General features: G+C 38.7%; 1 protein-coding gene across 2 annotated transcripts in view; it reads right to left on the bottom strand.

Annotated features, from left to right (window-relative positions):
* The window catches only part of KIAA1549 (KIAA1549 ortholog), a 151,610-nt gene that overhangs the window by 6,375 nt on the left and 123,336 nt on the right, over positions 1 to 21,899 (bottom strand). Inside the window, exons 12-19 of one of the 2 annotated variants that reach the window (XM_054071269.1) lie at positions 21,743 to 21,867; positions 16,259 to 16,464; positions 14,754 to 14,977; positions 13,466 to 13,610; positions 11,599 to 11,832; positions 10,547 to 10,599; positions 6,839 to 6,984; positions 4,822 to 4,976 (exon numbers count right to left, since the gene is read on the bottom strand). In XM_054071269.1, the coding sequence (XP_053927244.1) occupies positions 4,822 to 4,976; positions 6,839 to 6,984; positions 10,547 to 10,599; positions 11,599 to 11,832; positions 13,466 to 13,610; positions 14,754 to 14,977; positions 16,259 to 16,464; positions 21,743 to 21,867 (1,288 nt within the window). The remainder of the gene's footprint in view (positions 1 to 4,821; positions 4,977 to 6,838; positions 6,985 to 10,546; positions 10,600 to 11,598; positions 11,833 to 13,465; positions 13,611 to 14,753; positions 14,978 to 16,258; positions 16,465 to 21,742; positions 21,868 to 21,899) is intronic. The other variant, XM_054071280.1, reaches the window with a different exon arrangement.

The following is a 21,899-nucleotide window of genomic DNA, read 5'->3' as shown; positions in this document are numbered from 1 at the left end:
GAACTGGAAGCCAAAAGAGTTGGCTTCTCTTTCCTTGACTTTCCATCAACTTCCTAAAAGACAACAGGCAAACCACTCTCTTCCCAGCTGTCACTTCTAAATACTAACTATAAATAGAGATACTACCACTTTAAGTTTGCCCTTCTCTACCTGGCTTGCCTGTTCAGACTGTACACTTGTGAGGACCCCGTGTCTGACCACTGCCCAGGAAAACAAGGTCATCAGAAGAAGCAGCAGGAGAAAACTATTCGAATTGGAAAACTTAGATATTTCTATACTAACAGCTGTTCTACGTATCTGAGAAACACTATCCCAGTTTAGGGACAATCATTGTTTCAGGGCAGAAAGGGGTTAATTCTGCATTTGTTCAGTAACATCTATCTTCTAACAAAACAAAAGAGAAACAAAACAGATGCCTGAGTCTATGGGCTTGTCCATCTGGAAAAAAAAATCTCCTTACACCAAAACTAAGCATGAATTTACAGTACACTAGGTGACTGCAATGACTCCAGAATGGACAGAAACGAGATACATCTTGAAAATCTAATTTCCAGCTGATATACTTAAAGCAAGCATTTCCTCTTGTCTTGTAATTGCTGAGGGCTGAGAGACAGCCAGAAGAAAACACTGGACACAAAGGACTTGAATACACCCTGCTGAATGTGCAACTGGAAGCAAAGTAGCATAATTCCCCTTCAAAGGGTCTGGGGATGAGGAGCAGTTAGCTGCAGCAAGTTCAGATCACAGTTATCATGATTTAGGAAGCACTATCTTTCTCTGTGGATAAGCCTTAAGCAATAGCAGAGAGAGCAATCTGATGCGGGAAGAAAGGACAGCAAGGTCAGCTAGAAGCGGCTTTGGAGGTGGGAGGGAGGGGAATGAAGGGATTACAAAGCAGAAACTGGGAAGTGTATGTGAGACCTAGAGTGCCTGTGGCAGCAGTGTGCAGGGAACACAAAAATGCAGGACAGTAAGTTCCTTAACATCGCTCACAATATAAATGAATAAAATCTAAGCCACTTTCTGCAAAGGAGAACTAAAAATAGATTCTGACTCTCTTGCACAGCTCATGTACAGCACTGATCATTTAAACAGTTAATTCGTGGAGAGAGATTAAGAGGAAAAGAGGCTTTAATAGAAGAATAATAGGTAAAGAAGGCTTTCCGAGTAACATCCTGTCTTAGTTCTTATGAAAGGGAGGCGATTTTAGTATCAGAAAGGAATGAATGGGTCCCTTGATTGTTCAGAATTATTCATTTGGCAGTGAAACCTGAAACTAATTCATATGTGCAGTCTAGAGTCAGCAAACCTGACAAGTACTCTGTGGGTTTATAGAAAAGAGATGACATAAAAAAAATACTAAGAGCAAACATTCCTTGACATAAGTCTTAACAACAACCTAAATTATCTTCAGGTTACTTTCACATTAAAATGCATCATGTGATTCAGCTCCCATCTCACACTGCACTGAATTAGCTCTCGAGAATGGTTTCATAAGGGAAGATAGGAAGAACATCTGGTGACCGCAGTGGCTGTTTTTTAACATTAAGGCTATCAAAGTTTTCTTAAATATCTCAGAAAAATCCAAAATATCTCAGTATTTCTGTGATCTCATACATAATATCAGAATTAAACAGGCCTGAGGACTTTCAAACCCAGTTTGGTTTAGAAACTTAACCTATACTAAGCTACAGCAGCAAAATGAGGAAAGCAAAAAGGCTAGAAGAATTTTTCCTTTTTTTCAGCTTTTAGAAGTCTTTACTAACAGAATTACACAGATACATAATATTATATATGTAACAACATATAGTTTTATATAATATCTATAAATTACATATTTTTGTATAGAAACTTCTGTATAATTAACAGTAGGACAAAGTAACTGACAAAAAAAATTATTGAATCTTCCTTCTTAAGGAATGAAGATTGATGAGATCACATTTTGTGAATCTATTTATCTCCATTTAATAACTGTTAAACTCTGCGGCCAACTTCAATTGAATCGGATGTATAAGAATATACACACACACACACATATCTACATGTATGAAAAGATATATATTATAACATTCACAAAAATAGGTAGCTGATTAGACGTAACATGATTAGCCATGGAATCTGCTTGCGAATGGCAGAAAGGACACATTAAGCTCTGCTCAAGTGGATCTATCAGCCAGCACGTATCTCACAGGTGATAGCTAAGGGACATGGGAGACAACTTGAAGTACGGTGAGATGGTTTAGAGACACTAGGGTGGGCAGCACATATATAAAAAAAACAGAATAAAAGGATAAGAGTGGCTTGGGGGAAGCATTGCAAACCTGGAGAAGACTTGGGAGAATGGTGGAGAGCTACAGGGAATTGTAGATAGGAAGTGATGCCAGGTGGTGGTAGGGAGGTAGAGATATGCAAGATACCATGCATATCTGTAAGCAGCCAGGCTTTATTTGTTATGCTGCTCAAATGACCACTTACTCAGTATTGTATTTTGTGTTAGCTAACAAAATGTAATTATCCTGGTTGCCTAGGTCTTCTAGATGGAGAACTAAGGTGAAGGTAATCTGTACATTGGCTTTGAGTCAGGAGATAAAAGTCAAATTCCAGCAGAAAAAACAGAAATAGTAGTTGAGGATTCTGTGAGGAAAAGGGCCACTGCAGGAACACAAATACAGATCCCTCTTGAGTCTCCTGGGGAAAAGAGCACTCTAGATCTGATCTTCAATACGGAGTTTAATTTTAGAAACTTCCTCAGAACAAGGCAACAGCAAGACTGTTTGCAAAAGATCAGTTAAATATTTCACCATAAGGAACATGACTGCCATTATATAAATCCTCCTCTCCAAATGGAGGAAAAACAGATTTAGAGTTCTGTCCTAGTGAAGGAATCCAAACTCCAAAGGTAATTATTTAACTACAGAAAGCTATAAAACTAGGGCTTATCTAATAATGCTTTTTTTTTTCTTTTAAATTTAATGGGAATATTCCTTTGCAAAAAAAAAAAAAAATCCTCACAGGAAAAGGAAATTGAAGGTGCAACATTAGCTCTCCTGCAACTAAACGACACCCTACTCAGATAGTTTTAGCCCACGATCAACTCCTTTTGCTTTTTTTCTAAAAAAAAACAACTGAAAAAAAATCATATTGCAGTAAAATATGAATTGCAGCAACGCCTGAACAAAAAGTTCTGTCAAAGCCGAAGAAGTGTTTAAACTCTGGTTAATTAAAAGAAAGTCACCCTAGATCAAGGTGATGTTTCTATGTGAAATGGCAACTGAAGGTGCAAACTGCAACCAAACCGTATTGCATTGGGCCATGAATCGCTGAAAGTTGTGCAGATAACTTATGTCAAAATCAACTGCTTGCTTAGCATCCCAAGACAATGGATTCATAACTGAATTTTCAGTACCTGTTAGCAATTCAGGTAACAAAATATTATGAAAGTAATGGCTGAATATGCACTCGGGGGACAGAAGTGAAAGGCCCACAGATCTAGAAAATTATTTTTCAGAAAAGAAAGACAAATTACATGAAGAGGCAATGGATGGTAACCTAGACAGGCCTCTGAAAATGGAACAGGAAAGACACGAAGATCTCTCATGCAAGTGCTCTTCGAGATGTAAACTGACATTATGATGTTCTTGCACTCAAATACCACAGTTCCAAGCACAGACAGCAAGTTAAACTAAGCAAATACATCTTTCAGCTTTGACAGTTAAAGTTTTTGAATAATATTAGAGTTTGTCTCTAGCATGCACAGTTCTGAAAAGTTTTATGCTGCTCCTCTCAAGTTCGTTTGGAGTGGTGGCAGCTCAGTTTCACCAGCATCTAAAGACGAGGCACATCCTGTTGCGTTTCCTTTCTGCAAAGCCATTTCCAGCTCATGCAATACTGCAAAGCAACATCAAATAGTGGGAATGCACACTACCTCAAGTATGCAGAAGAAGGCAATCTTTCCTTCCTTCTTCAAGGAAGAAACCAGAAAAATGATAGTTTAAGCAAAGGAGCAAAAGAAAGAGCATAAAGTTGTCGCTCTCAAGAGTACTACAACAAAGGTGTCATGAGTCAGTCTGCTTCAGGATGCAAGCACATCGTTAAACACAGACTGGTAACAGGCAACTGAATTTCTCCTGGAAAGGCCATATGCTACCTTCAACCTCACATATCTGGTTGATTCAGAAATGTCAATGTCTAGAAGCACCACTCACCAGGATGTGAAATCATGATGGCTGCCTAGGCAACACTGGTAAACGAATACATATTAATTTACTCCATCCTGGTGGCTGAGGCTAGGAAAATAACCTGTTCCGAAACATCCCTACTGTTATGTGCAAGCATGTATCTTATTCTACTGTCCTGACTCCTGCTGTGGCACACTGATGCAGAAGACAAAAGAACTATACCAATACAAAGTAGGACGGTAGTCTGGGACAATTTAATTCAATGTTTTCTACTTACAATGATCTCAAAATACAGAGGCATATTTCAAAGAAGAAAATGGAAAGCAGTATCCACCTCTGCTGGAGCTCAGAAGCAGAACTGGGTGAACTGCAATTAATGAGTGAAGGCCTCAAGTGAGAAAAAAAGAAAAAAGGGTTAGGGCAAAGTGAGAGAAAGCAGTTAGAGAGAAGTAAAGCCAAAGGAACAGCAAGCAAAAGTTAGACGAGCTATAATGAGGGTTCCAAGAGCAAAGCAAAGAATGTCAGAGAAGCAACTGAAAGTATTCCAGGGCGAAAAAGTTCCAAACAGTAATGCAGGGAAAAAAAAAGTACCCGAACATATCACTACTTCGGAAACTATGCAAATGTGTAACACAGTACTCACTGCATCTCGCCTAGCATATTCATCCTCTCCACGGCACTGGGGCCACCCTGGCCCCCCCGGCTGGCCATGCCCTGCTCTGCCTGAGGGGATCTCCACTTGTTGACCTCCGATCCTGCTAGCAATTCCCACCTGAGTGAGGTGCTGTATCTGAGAACCTTAAAAGCAAATATTGTTTTTTCATCTTTATACAGTCAAGGTTGTAGGGTAGACAAATGACAACATAAAACTTTATTGGAAGCAGGAGACAAGAAGGGAGTGGAGCTCTGTTTCTGTGCAATTAATAAAAAAAATCAGCAGAAAGAAGGCTGTCAGGGATAGCATAAAGACGGAAAAGTTATGTGCATTTTGTGCAGTTCATTCGAGTGCGATGCTTTTCATTGCCACTGCACTGAAAGAAGAGGTTGAGATAAATGCATCTCAGACATGGACTACACTTCATTCCAAAAATATGCCAGCCCTTTCCAAACAATGTTTACTGAAAGCCCTGGCAATGCTTTCATGTAAATTACTTAGCAGCAAAGAGAAGACATTTACTTCTGTGGGTACACCTTATTTGCATCACACAGGCAAGACCCTAACTCTCCAGACTGCTTTCTATTCCATCTCTTAGAAGAATAAAATACAATATATACGAATATGGTTCTTTCAGCTTTACTTTGCAGTTAATTATTCAACTATGCTGTCACTGACAAATGAGAAAGTCAGAACACACTGTGTCTCCTTTCAGCCTGAAAGCTAACCTCCTCCTTTCTCCTGTCCCTTCCCTCCCCTCCCTCTGCCTTCAAACACATGCAAGGATAGCCACCACCATTAATTGCTAGAGAGATGTAACAACATGCCAGTTTTCCTGTTCCCTGAATTTCCTCTCACAGGGAAACAATATTTATTTTATTATTATTATATTCTATTATTCATTAGAAATGAAACATACTTAATAAACCCAGATACACAAGAAAATAGTCTGTGTATGTGTATGTAACAAAAAGGGAGAAGAAGACAAAAACAACAGTGTGATTTACATGATAGGACAGTTAGGTCACTTTTGTATTTTCCTCTCAAAGCCCCCCCAGTATTTGACAAGTTTGATATTTGCATGTAATTATGCTGAAGGACAAGAATTAATCATCTGAAATGCCTCCAAACTTAAAAGCAGAATATGCATGAACATTTAGAGAATAGCATGAATCAGACAATAAAATAATTATAATTAAACTATAATGGTCACTATATCCCTGTCATTCTCATTCATTTAACACTTAGAGGGAGAGGGTGGCAGCTATCAAAACTAGGACTCTGACATGAGTATATGATTGTATTTACAGTCTTTTTCAATTCCCTAACTAGAAAACATTTCTTTGGGAGAAAATTAACTGTGCTATTTGCATAAGAGCAGAATCTTTTATTCTTAAAATCAGTGTTTGCTGCTTAATTGCCATGTGATGTTAGAAACTTATTCAAGATAGCACTGATGAGTGCCTTGGAAACTATCTTGCAACCAAATCAGGGAAGATGATTTCAAATGGGACAGTAGCAGTAGACAATATCATCAGAAGCTACAAGTTCCTGCTTTTATGCATAGATTTCTAGGAAGAGAAATAAAGATGCAGAAAAGTATTAAAAAACTTGCTATTTTGCAGGCTGATTTGGGATGCATTAGTTAGCTCATTTAGCACAAAACAAATCATCGGCAGTGGAAAGTTAGCATACACTGCATGCTCTAAAATAATTAAGTAATTTTCCATTTGTAGAGAATTTTTTTTTTTTCAAATATACCATGTGATAACCAGTGCCTGTAAGACACTGAAATGGTGGCAAAGCTCTGCCTCCTTCTGCAAGATCCTACAGATGTAAAGTTAACCTTATTTTGTGGTCACTTTTTTTTGGCAGTGAATTCAAGGATCACATTTCAGGTGTAGTAGCTGAAGGAGAATGACCTTTTAATGGTGACCTCAGTGTAAGAGTAGATAAGGAAAAGGAACAGTTATTTTAGTGCATATTTGATTTAAGTGAAGTGTACCTGCAGTGCTTCCAACTGGTCGTGGTCGTGCCACTGATGGCATCTCCTCTGAGTATATCCCTCTGGAGGAATATTGAACCTCAGGTGGCTGCTGGTCTGGGTGCATTAACTCTGCAGGCTGAAGAAAACCTGGCCCAAAGTTTTGTCTGTGGAAAAGCAAAGACTCAAGATTACAATAAGTGAATCGCTTGATTAGAAACAGTAACGCAGGCATACTTCACACAACAACATGCTATGATGACTTTTAATGTAAACTTTAAATGTTAAAGAAAATAATTACATCTAGGAATATAATTTTCCTTCATGACCTGCACTGTGCAGGACAGGAATTAGAAACTCAAACAAAAATTTCACCCAAGTTTTTTCACTTGCTGCAGTCTCCAAATACAGAGGAAAAAAAAGTTCACAGATCTTGTTTAAGCATCTTAATGGAAAAAAAACAAAACAACAAAACAAAACAAGACTTCAGCAGTGATGTAGTTGCTAACTCTTACTCAAGAATTTCCAGGCCACAGCTTTAGTCCAGATCAAACCATACAAACTCTGTTACATGTGTATTTCATGACCAATTATTATTTCACTAAGTGTTCCGATCATTTTCCCCAAAATTTTCAAAACTTTGCACTTTAAGATTCACCAAACTATTCAAAGCTGTCATTAGCACCTATGCAGGGATTCAATGTACACTGAAATTAATGTTTCCTATAATTCAGGATGTGCTGGTAGTCGTCATTATGTATTTACTGAAAAGAGTCAACAAAAGAAACTTATCAAACTAACTTCACGAGTTGTGCGAAGGAAATGGGACTTGTAAAAGAAACCCTAGAATTCATTCACAGAACAGGAATAGAAAAGGGAGATGGAAATAGTGCTTTTCAAATGCTTCAAATTAACATTTCTTAACCCTGGCAGCTGAGTTTTCAAGGATTATTGATTCCTGTCAATATGGTGGAGGTGTGGATGCCCAAACTTCAGGTGCTTAGGTTACTAGGCTAGTCTCTCTAAGACTACAGGTATGATCAAAGAACAGACACTCTCCCTCCTTAAGAGGCATTCAAAGCAAAAAATCATTTTCTACAGGAGCCTCTCACTGCTGAGTATAAAAGAAGGAAAGTGATCAAACATCCTAAGTCAGTCAGGCACATGGAACTACACAAAGTGAGAACTAGGGACAAATTTATTATGCCCTTTACCACAACAGCATCTAAGTTGTTCTAGACTACGGACTGCAACCTATCTCATTCCTCAAGGCCTCAGTTTTAGACCTTTTTGTTTTACAGGAAAATCTTGTGACTGCATCCAATTCAAACTGTTCTTGATTTTCACTTTGTTTGGAAAGCTACTCATATTTGTACGACAGCCAGATATTGAAGAAAGCTGACATAATAATGAATTACCTATGAAAGCCAAATAAGAGCCTAATAAAGCACAGACAAGTAATTGCAAATTAAAGCACTAGCTACTTCGCGTACAGTATTAAATGGAGGACGTATAAGGGGTTCAAGCTGCAACAATCCCATTGTGGAAGTGTCAGAATTTCCTCAGCTCCTTTGCACACAGTCCCACCTGCCCACTTGGCAGATTCAAAGGAAACCATTTCCAACCAGGCTTACAGCTAGTTAAAACAAATGCCTTGAAAGGGTAGGTAATGTTTAACAATGCCACTTCTGTTATGTTAATCACTGTAATCAGTAAAGGATGTGATCATCTGGCACTTCATGCCTGCAATGCTGAGATGGAATCTTGTAGCTGATAAATTACTACAATTTTTTGATGTTGTCTAAAGAAAATATTTTCCCAACGTTACTAAAAATGTATTATTTTTGTGCCAATTTTTCAGAGGGCAGAAGTATATCCTTTATTGCTGATGGGTTTGTACTTGAAAGGTGTATGTTTAATAACCCACCACCCTCACTTCTCAATCTTCTTTATAATAGATAGATACAGCTACTCTTTAAAGTCAAAGATCAACAAAAGAATATAAAAATGGGATATAGATCTGAATCTATATTGCTTTCCAGTGCTCCTTCCTATTTCCAGACTGAGACTCAGCCTTTAATGTTCCTTTACACACTCAAAAAAAAAAAGAAATTATTCTCCAGTTATTCAATTAAGTGGGGAGATACCACTCTAAAAATCAATTTTACACCGCTAACCCACTATGGACAACTACCTCTACCTCTGTTGCATGATATTCATTTTCTGGTAAAAGCTGTCCACTGTGCCTTTATGTTTGCCTAGCTGTTACGTGACCTAGGTCTTTTACACTGAATTATTTTTTTTTTACCTGGGAGGTTGGCTCCTCCCAGTTAAAGACGCTGACTGCACTTGTACAGAGAAGGGAACAGTATGGTCACCCAACTATTATTCCATGCACTGGATATTTAAGCCAATGGCTTATGACATTGATATTCACCACCCAACCACACTGACCTCAGGTTATTTGTCTTTTCTATAATCAATGCACTGTTTGTATCAATTTGGTTATCATTATCTTCTGAATTTGAGCATAATCCCCAGTCCACAACTATGACAACTCTTTCCTTGACCAAGCTTTAAGAAACCTTCAATTTTAATGAAAACTTAAAGGAATTCTTCCTGCTAAGGTCAACAACCTCGCAGATTGTTAACTTAATCTGCTGGCACTTGCAGAGACAGCACTTGTACTATGCACAACCAGCCAACAAAGAAAAAATAATAATTCAATAACAAACATTGATTCTGCTTTGTGTTGGCAGTTCCAAAGCTCATAATCTTCAAAGTAATCTAAATTACAAAAAATACAGTGCGTGTCATAACTGTGTGCCACTTCATATATGCTCCACACATACTCAAACTGTTACCTTCTGTCAAGACCCAAGTAAGAAGATGTGCTTAGAGACTACTTCTTTTGTAGCCAATCCTTTCAAAATTGGGTAGTGGAACAATGGATAAAGGAAAGTTCTTTATATTCATTTTACCATCAAGTTTCCAAGGCAGTGAAGATTTTAGGTGAAGTCTAATGAACAACATTGACACCAGTGGGATTTCATCTCACGTGGTGAGCTATAAGAAGGTAATGCGAGCAGTGCAAGGCCTTTTTACAACCTTGGCTACTCCAGAGTCCAGCTTCACGGGTAGTTAAAACAGACACCAAAAGTGCAGTTAAGAGTCACCTGGACAACTCTTCTCTCTTTACACAATTCTCCCGTGGTAAGGCCAAGAGAAGATGGAAAATCTGTTCTTCCTCCTTGATTTTATAATAATAGACCTGCAAGACAGGCTTTCTCTGTTAGGGTCATCATGCTCTGTAATTTGTTCTCAACTTGGTTAAAAATAGAAGGACCCTGTTAGTCATCTGCAAGCTTTTGTGAGTGAGTGTTGCCTTGAGGCTAAAGAGACAAGATGAAAGAGTATTGGAAAATTACATGCATCTGAGTAACTCTTTCAGGCTCCCTGAGAGCTGAAACTCAGTGGTTTGCTCAGTACTTGGAAGGGTATCTCTAGGGCTAAGGAGCTAGAAACACATTTCTTTTATACAGAGGCTTGGATTCCATACAGCATGCATGTGTCATTCGTGCTACATAAATGAATTACACAGGCTGGATCTGGACTCCTGTTACTTCTCATTCATACAGTATTTTGCATAATAATATACCAGTGCCAGTAAGAACTATGGTGTAACTGCAAGGAAAATAATAAATGATAACCCTATCAATGAAAAGCTACCTTTGTAGAAGACCTGGTGCTGTTGGTGGAGTCATTCCAAATTCCACATATCTCTGTCAGAAGAATAAAAAAACCAAATTAATATCAAAATGCATAGCCTGGCAAGTCCGCTGCCAGCCTTTTAAGTGATGAACAGCAGAGGTCACTAGACCTGTACATGTGACACAACGGCAGCCATAAAAGTTTTACAAACCAAACACCACAAGAAGATCTAGGAATCACTGCTACAGTAGGGTAGCTGTCTCTTCTGCCTGATCTGAGTCTTTACCTTCAACCTCTCAAAAATACTTCCTCTCACTTCCAAAAGATCAAGGACTCCTCTTATGTCTCCTTAGCATAACCTTCAGCAAACCAACTTTTGCATTTGGAAATTCCTTTATACCTCAACCAGCATTAGACTGCATCAGAGAGATCATGGGGCTTTGACTCATTGGCATTAACAAACTTCTACTAAATTGTTGTGAAACTTAAGATGGCCTAAAAGATTATCCATGTGTCCCAGTGCTCCATCAAGTGCACAAAATCATACACAGAAATACCCCTTCCCTAACCCTCACCTCCTGAAGGCATTGGGATGCCCTGCGGAAAAACATGATCTAAGCCAAATACATTCTTTTTTCATCATGAAAATAATAACTAGCACATATATTTAGAAAAACCAGAGTTTTACTCTTGTTCATAACACAATTGATCTGTGAAAAACTGTAACTGAGAAATGTTATCCTAAAGGACAACTCCTATCTTCTCTTGCGACTGGGATGGAAAAAGGTAAAAGAATCCAAATGCCGTAAAAAACAGGTTCACCATCTTGTGATGCTCACTTCTGAATTATCCTAGTTCCAGAAACTGTTCCACATTCATGACAAAACCTGACAGCAAGGGCACAATAATAGCGATCATGGCTTAACTGGTGTTAAGTATCTGCCCAGAAAAGCCTTTTAAATCGCATCACTCACATTAAATGGGTTGTTTACTGCCTGAATTGGACCACAAGGTGATCCCCACCGAGTGCATGTGCTTCCCCTCCCTGCTCAAGCAGGAGTGTTGTTTACCGGCTGTCCTGCAGAGACCCCAGGTGGTGTGACGGCTGTGGAATTAGCTGCTTGGCTGCTGGGAGCCACCAGCGCAAAGGCATCATCCAGCAGTGAGTGCATGGTTTGTCGAGCCTCTTCAATGGATGGCTGTGGTGGGACATACTGGGAGACTGGGTGGGAAGGCAAGCCAGGGAACTTCCCCAGATCAGCTGAAGATGATATCTGAGGTTCAGAAGGCAAGTCTGGATCAGACTGGAGGAGACAGAGAGAAGGTGAAGGGCACCAACAGAGAAGATCTAATCAGCCAGCTACCAAGCCCATGTGGACCTTAAGTCTGAGCATTTTCTTTGCCAGAACCACAACGAGTTAAACGGCATAAGTGCTGGACAAAATCTGCTTCTCACCCTCCCCACTTCTACATGCACATACATAACACTAGCTGTTCAAACACTTCATTCAAGTGATCTGAAAGGCACTGCTCTCAGATAAGACAATGGAGCTTCGTATAGGAATTGCTCGGCTATGACAGAAATCTTGTGGTTTGCAAGCGTATAATGAAGTCATGCAGAGAGCGTTTACTCCCCCCAAAGAAAAACACAAACACCTCTTGTCTGCGTCTTTGTCTTCTCTGCAGCTTCTGTCATTCCAAGAAATTTGTTCAGTCTTTAGTTTACAACTGACCACATCAGTAATAATATTAAGGAATTATTACCTCCTAGAAAAACACACAAATGGAGGTGTTAAGCAACTAAGTGGTCAGCTGCTTGGAAGCTGAACTTGGGTGCATCACCTGAATGAGATTCATATAAATGCTTCATAGGGGCAACACCCGAGGCATGCATCAAACTACTACCTGGCATGTTACCACGTGCGCTTATTCTTTGGCAGTAACAGGAAATTAAATGAGCTTTGCGGCAGCAGATTTATTATTAAAGCTCATTCTTACCACTGCATGTAGACTGCAAAATCAGTCGTCAAGACGCAAAAGCTTTTGCTTCATCAGGAACTTAGCATTCTGTGTACTGTCTCGCTATAGATGCCAAAGGGCCTGAGCTTGCTGTGTGACATGCCTTAATTAAACAGCCTCAGCTGACAATTCATTCTGCCGTAGCATGACATTCAAATCATCACATTCTTGTTTGAAGGCAGAGAGACACCACAGACACTGACATTGTAGCCATTTGACTGCATATGCAGCTAATGGTGAAATTCTTAAAATTACTAAACCATCTTTTGAGATGAAAAATGTCCAGCGGTTTCCAATATTAACATAAGGCTTAGTAAAATCTGCACAGATGTGGTTAAAGATGCCCAAATAGAGTTTGTGACACAGATATGATTGAACAGAAGCATTCTTTAGTGTCTTTGTCTTTTTTGGACAGGAAACAAAATTAATTTCAAGACATTGTACTAGAATTGTTTCAAGTTACTGCAGTACAAAGACATGTTTCTCATTCATTAATAATTAACTCCTACATTTTAAAGACGAGAAAATTTCTCATGAAAGGAACCAAGTCTTCCACTCTGTGAGAGCAAAGGATGAAGTTCTCTGTAACATATAAATATGTAACATCCAACAAATTGGACTAGAGAGAAACTATGTTCAACATATTGTGAAACATGCCAAGCACACTTTCATGTCCATAATACACTGGCATTAATGAAAACCAGGTTTTGATTCTTGGCCTTATATAATCAAGGAATACTTGGCAGAATTTTACTACTTAATACTAACAGGCTGCCAATGAAGTCCTTGTTTCACTTTGATTTACATGCTAGCTACATGTGACTATATTGTCCATATTCAGAAGGCCAAAAATCTCCCCATGCCAGAACTGTCATTACAATTATGAGAGCACCCCTGTCATTCAAGAGACATACATACAATATATGCAGAGTTATTGACTCCTGGAGGCCTTTTGTACGTCCCATCACTGTCTGTTGTGATTAATCTGTCCTTTTCTGCATCGATAGGACTACCGTTTATCTGATGTCGCCGACGCTGCTTGGGAGAACGTTTTGCACGAGAACTTAACAGGAAGAAAACAAAAAGCAGAGACAGATAATACAAACAAGACAAAGGTAACGACATTTTACAATTTTTCTCCTCATCCCACTCAAGGTTGAAGTCCTGTGCCCATTCCCTCCAAGTCACCCTTGCCTCAGCTCTGTTTCTCTTCCCTTTCATTTTTTCATGCCGGTCCCATCAGTTACATTTGAATCTCTCTCAGGCTTCTCCTAGAAACACTTTCACTGACAGATCTCCAAATGGTTCCTTCCCTTTCTCCCTCAAACTCTCCAGTGTCACTTCCCTTCTACATCCATCTTTCAGAGCTGTCTGTGCTCCAGCCCCTACCAGTGCCTCTCCAGACTTCCCAGACCAATGCCTGACATTTGCAGTAAGAGAACCAGTCCACAGGGCCAACAGGGCTTTGCGCTTGGCTTGCTGGGTTTAACCGTACCAGGCAGAACAGCTGAGGAACACAGGTAGCCGGGAAAAAGCTGCTTTCCATCGGTGTGGAAGCAGTCACAGGGTAACAGTCATCCAGGAACAAAGAGCCAGTATTTGTAAGCCCTAAACACAGCCCAGAGAAGACTTTGTCTGGAAATATAATGCCTGGAAATATAATGCCAGGAAGGCAGATATGCAAGACTGACAAACGTCCCTCGTTATGGAGGGAAAAAGTAAAAAGTTCTCCTGTTGATTTGTAAATTTGCCTTTAAAATTCAGAATTTTCCTGCTTTGTAAGTTGTTCAGTCTTTCCCCCCTTTTATAAAACCAGTTATTTCTTGCAGTTTTTGTTTTCCCTGATTCTTTTTTTTTTTACTGCTTATGTTACAAATTTAAACCCTCTACACCACATAAGAATTATTCAAACAAAAGGCAGAGCAAGTACTAAACTTTTTTAAGACAGTTTTCATACATTTGAGTTGTATTTATTGAGAACTGATCCCTCAGAACTTATAAAAGAATAATTTGAAAACAAAAAAAAATGGCATATACTAAAATAAGTAAAAATGTTTAGAACACCACAAACCTTCTCACCTAGGTAACTCAAATTCAGCTAAGGATAAAAATTATTTTAACTCTGAAAGTTCAGAAGTACAGGTTTGATGCACCTTGGATGCTGAATCTAAAAGAAAATTGTTCTTTCCCATCTTTGAAATCCTACCTCTTCCTGGGCTCTATGAAGACAGAAGGCACGCTGCCTCCAGGGTCCAAGATCTTGTCAATCTGCATCTGTGCCTTGCGATATATTCTGTGCTGTTCTTTGGAGTCAACCACCACCACATCATCCACCACTGGAAATTCATAGTGCCCTTTGCGCTTGGCGCGAAGACGAATTTTATTGCGGTGATGCTCAATCTCAGATTTATGCCTCAGAGCTGTTTGTATCTTAAAGAAGGAGGGGAAAAAAATCAACTGCATTTTTCAGTGGTGATTTTTGCAAGCAGAACTTTTTGTTGCTGTTCCATAAACCTCTGCTCTTCTCCCTGCCTATCCCTCCTCCCCTAAATCTCTGAAGGATTAAAATAAGTCACACAATTTGTAAACACGCTTTCTTCCTTGGATATTCTGCAGTATCCCCATTGTCTCCACAGGTATATGTACTATTATACACAATATAATTGCAAGCACAGCAAGCACAATTAGGAAAGATGGCATTTTATTAACAAAAGGCAGGAGGAACTGAAAAACACCCTGCTATCTGACAGAAATGAGACTGCTCTGAAAAAATAAAGACTAGCCAGTACAGGCTACATCTACCTTTATTTGTCAAACAGATACATTTGATCAACAGTGTTGAAATCTGTCATCCATTCCCTTTAATTACAGAAGCCAGACTTACTCTCTCTCTATATATACGCATGTATAGTTAGAATTATGTCTTCTAACCACATTATCAGATTTCTGTTTTGTTGCCCCTTTCCCACGTATACTAGATATATTTACCTTTCTTCTGGAAAGTACTCAAGAAATGCAGTATCTTAACACAGTTAACTTAAAGGCTTCAGAAATCTTCCACTCTGAATTACGAGAAGATGCCATCTTACACCCAGTACAAAACCAGGATGCAGGCATACGGTACTGTCAGGCAATGTATGATGTGGTTTTACAGTGCATTACTTTTTCTTCTAATGCCCCAGGCATACTCATATTCTCCTTACAGTAACGTCAGCCTCAGAGAAAGTAGGAAATTTCTGTATATTTACTGTAAGATAAACACATCAGCACTTGGAAGCTATTAATGTGCTGCAAATTCACACTCCAGAATGTCTTGAAATAACTCGTTTGTTTAACCCACATCCTGAGATGGTGAAAAGTCAAAAGAATGGTGTAGAATGAAAATCAAGGTGGGCCAGATCTTCCAGTTCTCACATATTAATTAACACAAGTCTATAAGTCATGTCCTGCTGACTAGCAAAAGGATGGTAATATAAGGTATCCTGCCAATCAAATTTGCTTTCTCATTGTTTAAGTTTTGGATTATGTATCTCTTAAAAATGGGTCAGATTATCACTCTGGATGGAAACAGGATTATTCCTACAACTTGTCAAAATTCACTTTCTCAGGAATTAACTAGGAAATTCTGGTAACAAAAAATTGGACACTTTTCACTCCCCTCTTGGCTGGGCATACAGTCCTCCACAAACATTCAAAGCACTTTAAAAATACCTCTTTATTGATTTTGTTGGTCTCCGCTACTCGATCAGAAAGCACTGAGTTCTGAACCGGAGGTGCTGCCATTGGTTGCATAGCAATCAGCTGGATCTTGCTTGGAACCCGTCTGCTGGCATCTGAGGAACGCGACATTCTATCCACATGTTCAAAGATAGAGGCTGAGGAATGCTGCTCATTTCCACTACTGGTCTGAGGTGGTCCTACATCAGCAGAACAAATACAGAGTAAAGCAGCACAGCCAGGGTTATCTCAGTCAAATGTTAAGCTCTACAGGCACTATGCTACAAGTCTATGCCATGCTTTCCATCTGTTTAATTTGCCCTGTAGGCCTTCAAGCTGATTCACAGTTAGTGTAAAAATTTACCCATTGGTTTGCAGATTATAAACATTTTTCCATTACATTTCCAGAAGGTGAGCTGTCATTCTTCATTTCTGTAAATCAAGCTCTTGGCATTTGCAAACCCCCCAAACCTCAATCTACTTTACTCCATAAAAAGCTGTTCAAGTACATATTGCTAATGGTTCCTCTTATCAGTACATAAGTGATGCAAATTCTTTAAATGGAGATTCAAAGAGCAATAAATGATGTCTCACAGCAAAGTGCAGAGGAGTGGTACATGAACTTAACAAAAAAACCCTTAGTAATCCACACAAAACACAAGGAATTTTACAGACATTTTACTGATTAACGTTTCAAAGCACTGTTTTCTTCTCTGTTACAAGATAAACAGTTCACATAGTGCAAAGCTGCACAAATATTGCCATGTTGCAATTTGCTGAAGAGGTTATATCAACTCAAATATTATCAGAAAAAGATGTTATGGAAATGAATAGATGTGAAAGTTGCATCCTGGTCCGGCCAACAGTTAGTCCCGTCAATAGAAATTGAATTATCTCCCCCAAAAGACTTGAAACTTGCAGGATCACCCCAGTTAAGCACATACTTAAGTTTTTTTTTCTTCTGGAGATAGGTCTACAACAGGAATAGATATGTGGATTAGGCTTGCAAAAACTGTTGAAGACTTGCAAAATAATCTTCAGTCTTGTCCACATAGTAACACCACAGATTGTCAAACTACTTTTCACCATGAAATATAAGCAATGAAAGATTAAGTTTTGTGACTTTTCTTATGAAGGAAGACAACAGAGTCCCACATCCTTGTACAAACCTCTAATAACTGGTTGTGGGTCTTAGATTCAAATCACAAGGAGAATCTCATTTTATTCCAATACAATTATTGATCCAAGTCCAACAGACAAGAAGGAAAAGAAAACAGCCACTACTCTGATCCATTTGCCACACATGCTAGTAATGAAGTACGGGGTTCAGAAGAAGAGTAAATGCTGTCTTCTGTAGAAGACCACATGAGATTACTTGCCCCTTTGCTTCCCTCTTCTAGCACAAAAAGGGAACAGGAGAGGGAAGGAAAGATGTGCCTTATTACTTCACAGCACATTACTTTTGGGCTGGAAAGCAGTGTGGCCACAAGCTAAGCAAAAATCTTATTTCTTATATTTCTCAAGCTCACTAATGCAGTGTCAAATGTGCACATTTATAAATGGCATATGCACCATTTATGAATATGTCTTTTCTATATAAGTGTCCTTAAAAAGAAAGTAAACATTTCCACTCAAGGTCTCTGTGTCCCAAATGCTTTGCAAGACACAGAGCTTAAATGAAATATATCTCTCTCTCTCCTGTAGCTATTTATATGATCTTTATCATTCGTCATCTTCGTAGCCACATCTTCATGCATTTCTTAAAAGCATGCAAGCATTGCCTCTCACAGAGAGGGGCACACAATATATCAAATACTGTGAATTTCTCAGAGGGGTCTTGTAATGCGATGGAAATCTAAACTTCTGCATCCATCTTCCTTGTTTTTCCCATGTATAAGTAATTTTTTCCAGTTGAACGGCAGTTCTCAAAGCTCACTGATCTCCAACATAAAATTTTAAGGTTATTTTCATATTACTTGGTTAGCAGGGTCCAATATATTAAATTATGCTGAGCATTCACTCTGAACCTTTATAATTTCATCTGTAACCCTTCCTTTTGCACACACAAACAAGTGCTTAGCAGAGGCCTCTTAGCTGAAACAGTTCTTAAACTCATTTTTGTAAAACTGTCCAAAAGTCCTACTGTCAAATTTTAGTAAGGCTCTATAGTAACATTGTATGCTACTCTCTTGCAGAAAAGATGCACACACAGAACCGTCCCTCCCACAATAAGCTGCAACTGACCTTTGAATCCTCTCTATGTGCATACACTGAAAGTGTCTGTAAGTACAAAACAAGATGGAAGTATAGTAGAGTAGATAAGAAAACCAGGAACTGCACAGTGCTGTACACAACAAAAGAAGAAATGTTTTCTAACTCAACACACGGATGAGTTCCTTTAGAAGTTTTGACAGAGTGAATAAGAACTGCTTCTCATTTCAAAGTTCTTTTTTATTCTATTGTCCATGGGTATAAAACCTTCCTAATAAAGCTATCAGATGACACAATAGAAATGAAATTTTGATTTTAGACAAGACAGCTGAGGCTGAAAAATAATGGACAGAAAACAACTAGTCCATATAGCTCACATGTCAGGATCAGAGTTCATCACTGTTCCCTGGGCTGAAGCTACTAATTGAACCAATACGTCAGGAAAATTAATTGCTCTGTAAAAAGCTATAATTTCATATGAAAACCAATACCGTTAGAGACAGAGAAAGGCTATTGCTTCCTACATCCTCTTGAAATAAAAACGAGAGCCACAGCAACCAAGGTGCATAAAGTCTAATCCAAAACCAGGTAAAATCAATGGGAAACTTCCACTGGTATCTGAATCATGCCAGAGTATGCAGCTTCAGATAAATTTCACACAGATTTTGTAACCCAGTAGATTATGTGCCCAGGATGCACCTAATGGCTCTCATTAGTCACTCACAGAAACCCAGCAACAGAAAACATCATAGCTGGACTTACATCCACTTGTATAAGATGGAAACTGCTATCAGAGGACACAGTCCTTAATTTATCTCTGGATATGACACGCATTATCAAAGACGGTATTAGCTTTCTCCTGCCCCATCTTTGCTATGTCTCAGTCCTGACCAGAAAACCACTAGTTCAAGATTAAGTATTTTTGCTTTTTTGCAGTTAGCTTGCAAAGTGTTGGGCTTCCAGAAAAGACAGTAACTCTAACAATATCTGTAACTCGCTTATACAAGGCTGCCTTCAAGACCAACAGCTGCCTCTGTTTTGCTTCTTTCACAGTGATGTTTTCTGTAATAATTTGAAAGAACTGGGAGGAAATTAGAAAAATGTGCTTAGATTGGATGACTATAATTTGTGTTACTGAGAATTTTTTATAATTCAATAGCTCGAAAGCAATTTTGGTTTTTTAGGCTCTGAAGACAAATCTTTCCACCCTTAAGATATAATTGCAACTACTCCAGCACCTCTATTAATATTTGTACTCAACTATCAGCTTTGGTTACTTACCCACTTTGTTTACTCCTGACAACATAAAGGAAAAAGAACAGACAACACAATAATTATTAAAAAGAATTCAGCTGGAATGGCAACTGGAAAAAAATACAGCAGTAAGATGATAGCATTTACTTTCAAATTAAATGTATGAACTTTGATCAATCCACCAAGTCTCAGCTGCACATACAGGGAATTGAATCCACCATTTAACAGACAAAGAGCTCTCTGAAGACAGTGCCTCCTATTCTGCGTGTTAAAAATAGTCCCTATGATTACCAAACTAGAGGCATAAAATGCTGAAAAAATAGTATACTTGATCCAGTAAGGGCATGATAGGTAAAAACGACACATTTTACACAGGATCCTTGCTGCCTTTACCAAATAATTCAGATCCAGCAATACCTATCACTTGTACACCAAAAGGACAGTAAACCTTGCATAAGGGTTTTAAACAAGATGGAAAATTAAGAGACGAAACCACAGTTACCAAGTATGAAGAAATGGGAAAGCACTAAATCAGGGCAACCAGAATTGAAGTCGGATACGTTGAAGGAACTCACAAACCATGCTAAGATGAGCTCTGTCATAGCATAACTGTTTCTCCATTTATGTACTTGGGCATGAACTTTGGTCCTTAAAGCAAATCTAAGGCACCGAAAACATACACAGCATCAGTACATTATTTTCTTTTTGTAAACTGTGCAAGTACTACAGCATACACTGCCTGCTGAATTATTAGGAAGTGTAACTTTCTAGCCACATTAGAAGTTTTTGTGCTTTGTTTTCTTACAAGTTTGTTACCAAGGAAAGCCTGCTTCATCACCCTTGCTCTTCCAGGAGCAGTCCACATCACGATTAAGTTTAAGAATCACAGATTATCTGTTTTGCTTTTTAGCCACTTAAGGGCTAGCAGTTTATACAAACTATCTTACACATTTCTAAATCTCATTTCTTCAACGTAAGCAAAACTTGAACATTGTCTGCTATGATCTGAATTTCACTTGCACGGCATTTCTCAGCAGTCAACTTCACATCTCAGCTGCTGTTTCACGGAGTACGTGGAAAAGCATTCAATATACCAAAAAGACTGCTCAAAATGTGGTCAAAATTTTCTTCTCAGTTTCTGCTGCTGCCAAGGCCACCTCTATTAAGAATGGAAAGGGATATCACAAGCTGTCTTACCACTTCTGCAGTATCAGAATTTTCTCTAGGAAGGACATTGTGATTTAAGGTAAAGATCTGGTAACTAAAATCTCAACCAAGAAGCAAGCCATCTAAAGCCAAAAGACTCACAGAAAAAACACCTAGTGTTTGTGTAGGCACAGTTAACCGCACACTTTTGAACAGGAAAAGATTTTAAATGGATGTTTCAATTAAAAGATGAAGGTGGGTTTGCAGCATTTTATCAGCTTTTCAGTGAGGAAAGAAATGTATCTCAGGGTACATCCAAGGGAAAAGGTGGCACTTCAACTGGAAAGAAGATGGTTCTTTACAAAACAATGTCACTGTTATATTAGCACTGGATTTTCACCTTTCTAAAGCACAATCACAAAAGTGTTCTGATGTCTGAATTAGAACTTATTTATAAAACTTCTACCTCTCTGTCAATTTTTTTAATCTCACATTTTCTAAGTTAAGAGTTACAGACGTACCCATGTTCTATCAAGTCCTGCTGTCATTTCTACTGCCCATGTAACTGTCTACAAGATTGCTAAATGGAAAGAGGTTTGCTGGAGTGTGTGGGAGAGAAAAGGAGGGAAGACTCATTCCTGCTAAACCTTTAGTTTCAAAAGCTTGCTGGAATGAAAGGAATGCATAGATCTTCAGTTTCAACAGAAAAAACTGAATCAAAAAGGAGAGGAAGAAAATTTTCTGTGACAAGAAACCAGAAAAAATAACTGCCATACATGAGTTTAGAAAAGTTACAGCACTAGAGTAACTCTTCAACCTGATTAAAGCACTGATAGTGCACACAAGAAAAAAATAAAAGTAACAAACCTTTCTTCACTGCTCTGCGTGGTTTGCCCTCATTCGCAACAGTTGATGGTCTTGCAGTTTCTTCTCCTGTCTCTCTCCCGCTGGATTGTTCACTTGCTGTGGAGTCAGCATCTGATGGTGAAACTCTGCCACAAACATTAAAAACAAACAAACAAAC

Source organism: Cuculus canorus, chromosome 1, assembly GCF_017976375.1.
Source record: "Cuculus canorus isolate bCucCan1 chromosome 1, bCucCan1.pri, whole genome shotgun sequence".
NCBI classification, from domain to species: Eukaryota; Metazoa; Chordata; class Aves; order Cuculiformes; family Cuculidae; genus Cuculus; species Cuculus canorus.
This window is presented reverse-complemented; position numbering and strand designations above follow the sequence as displayed.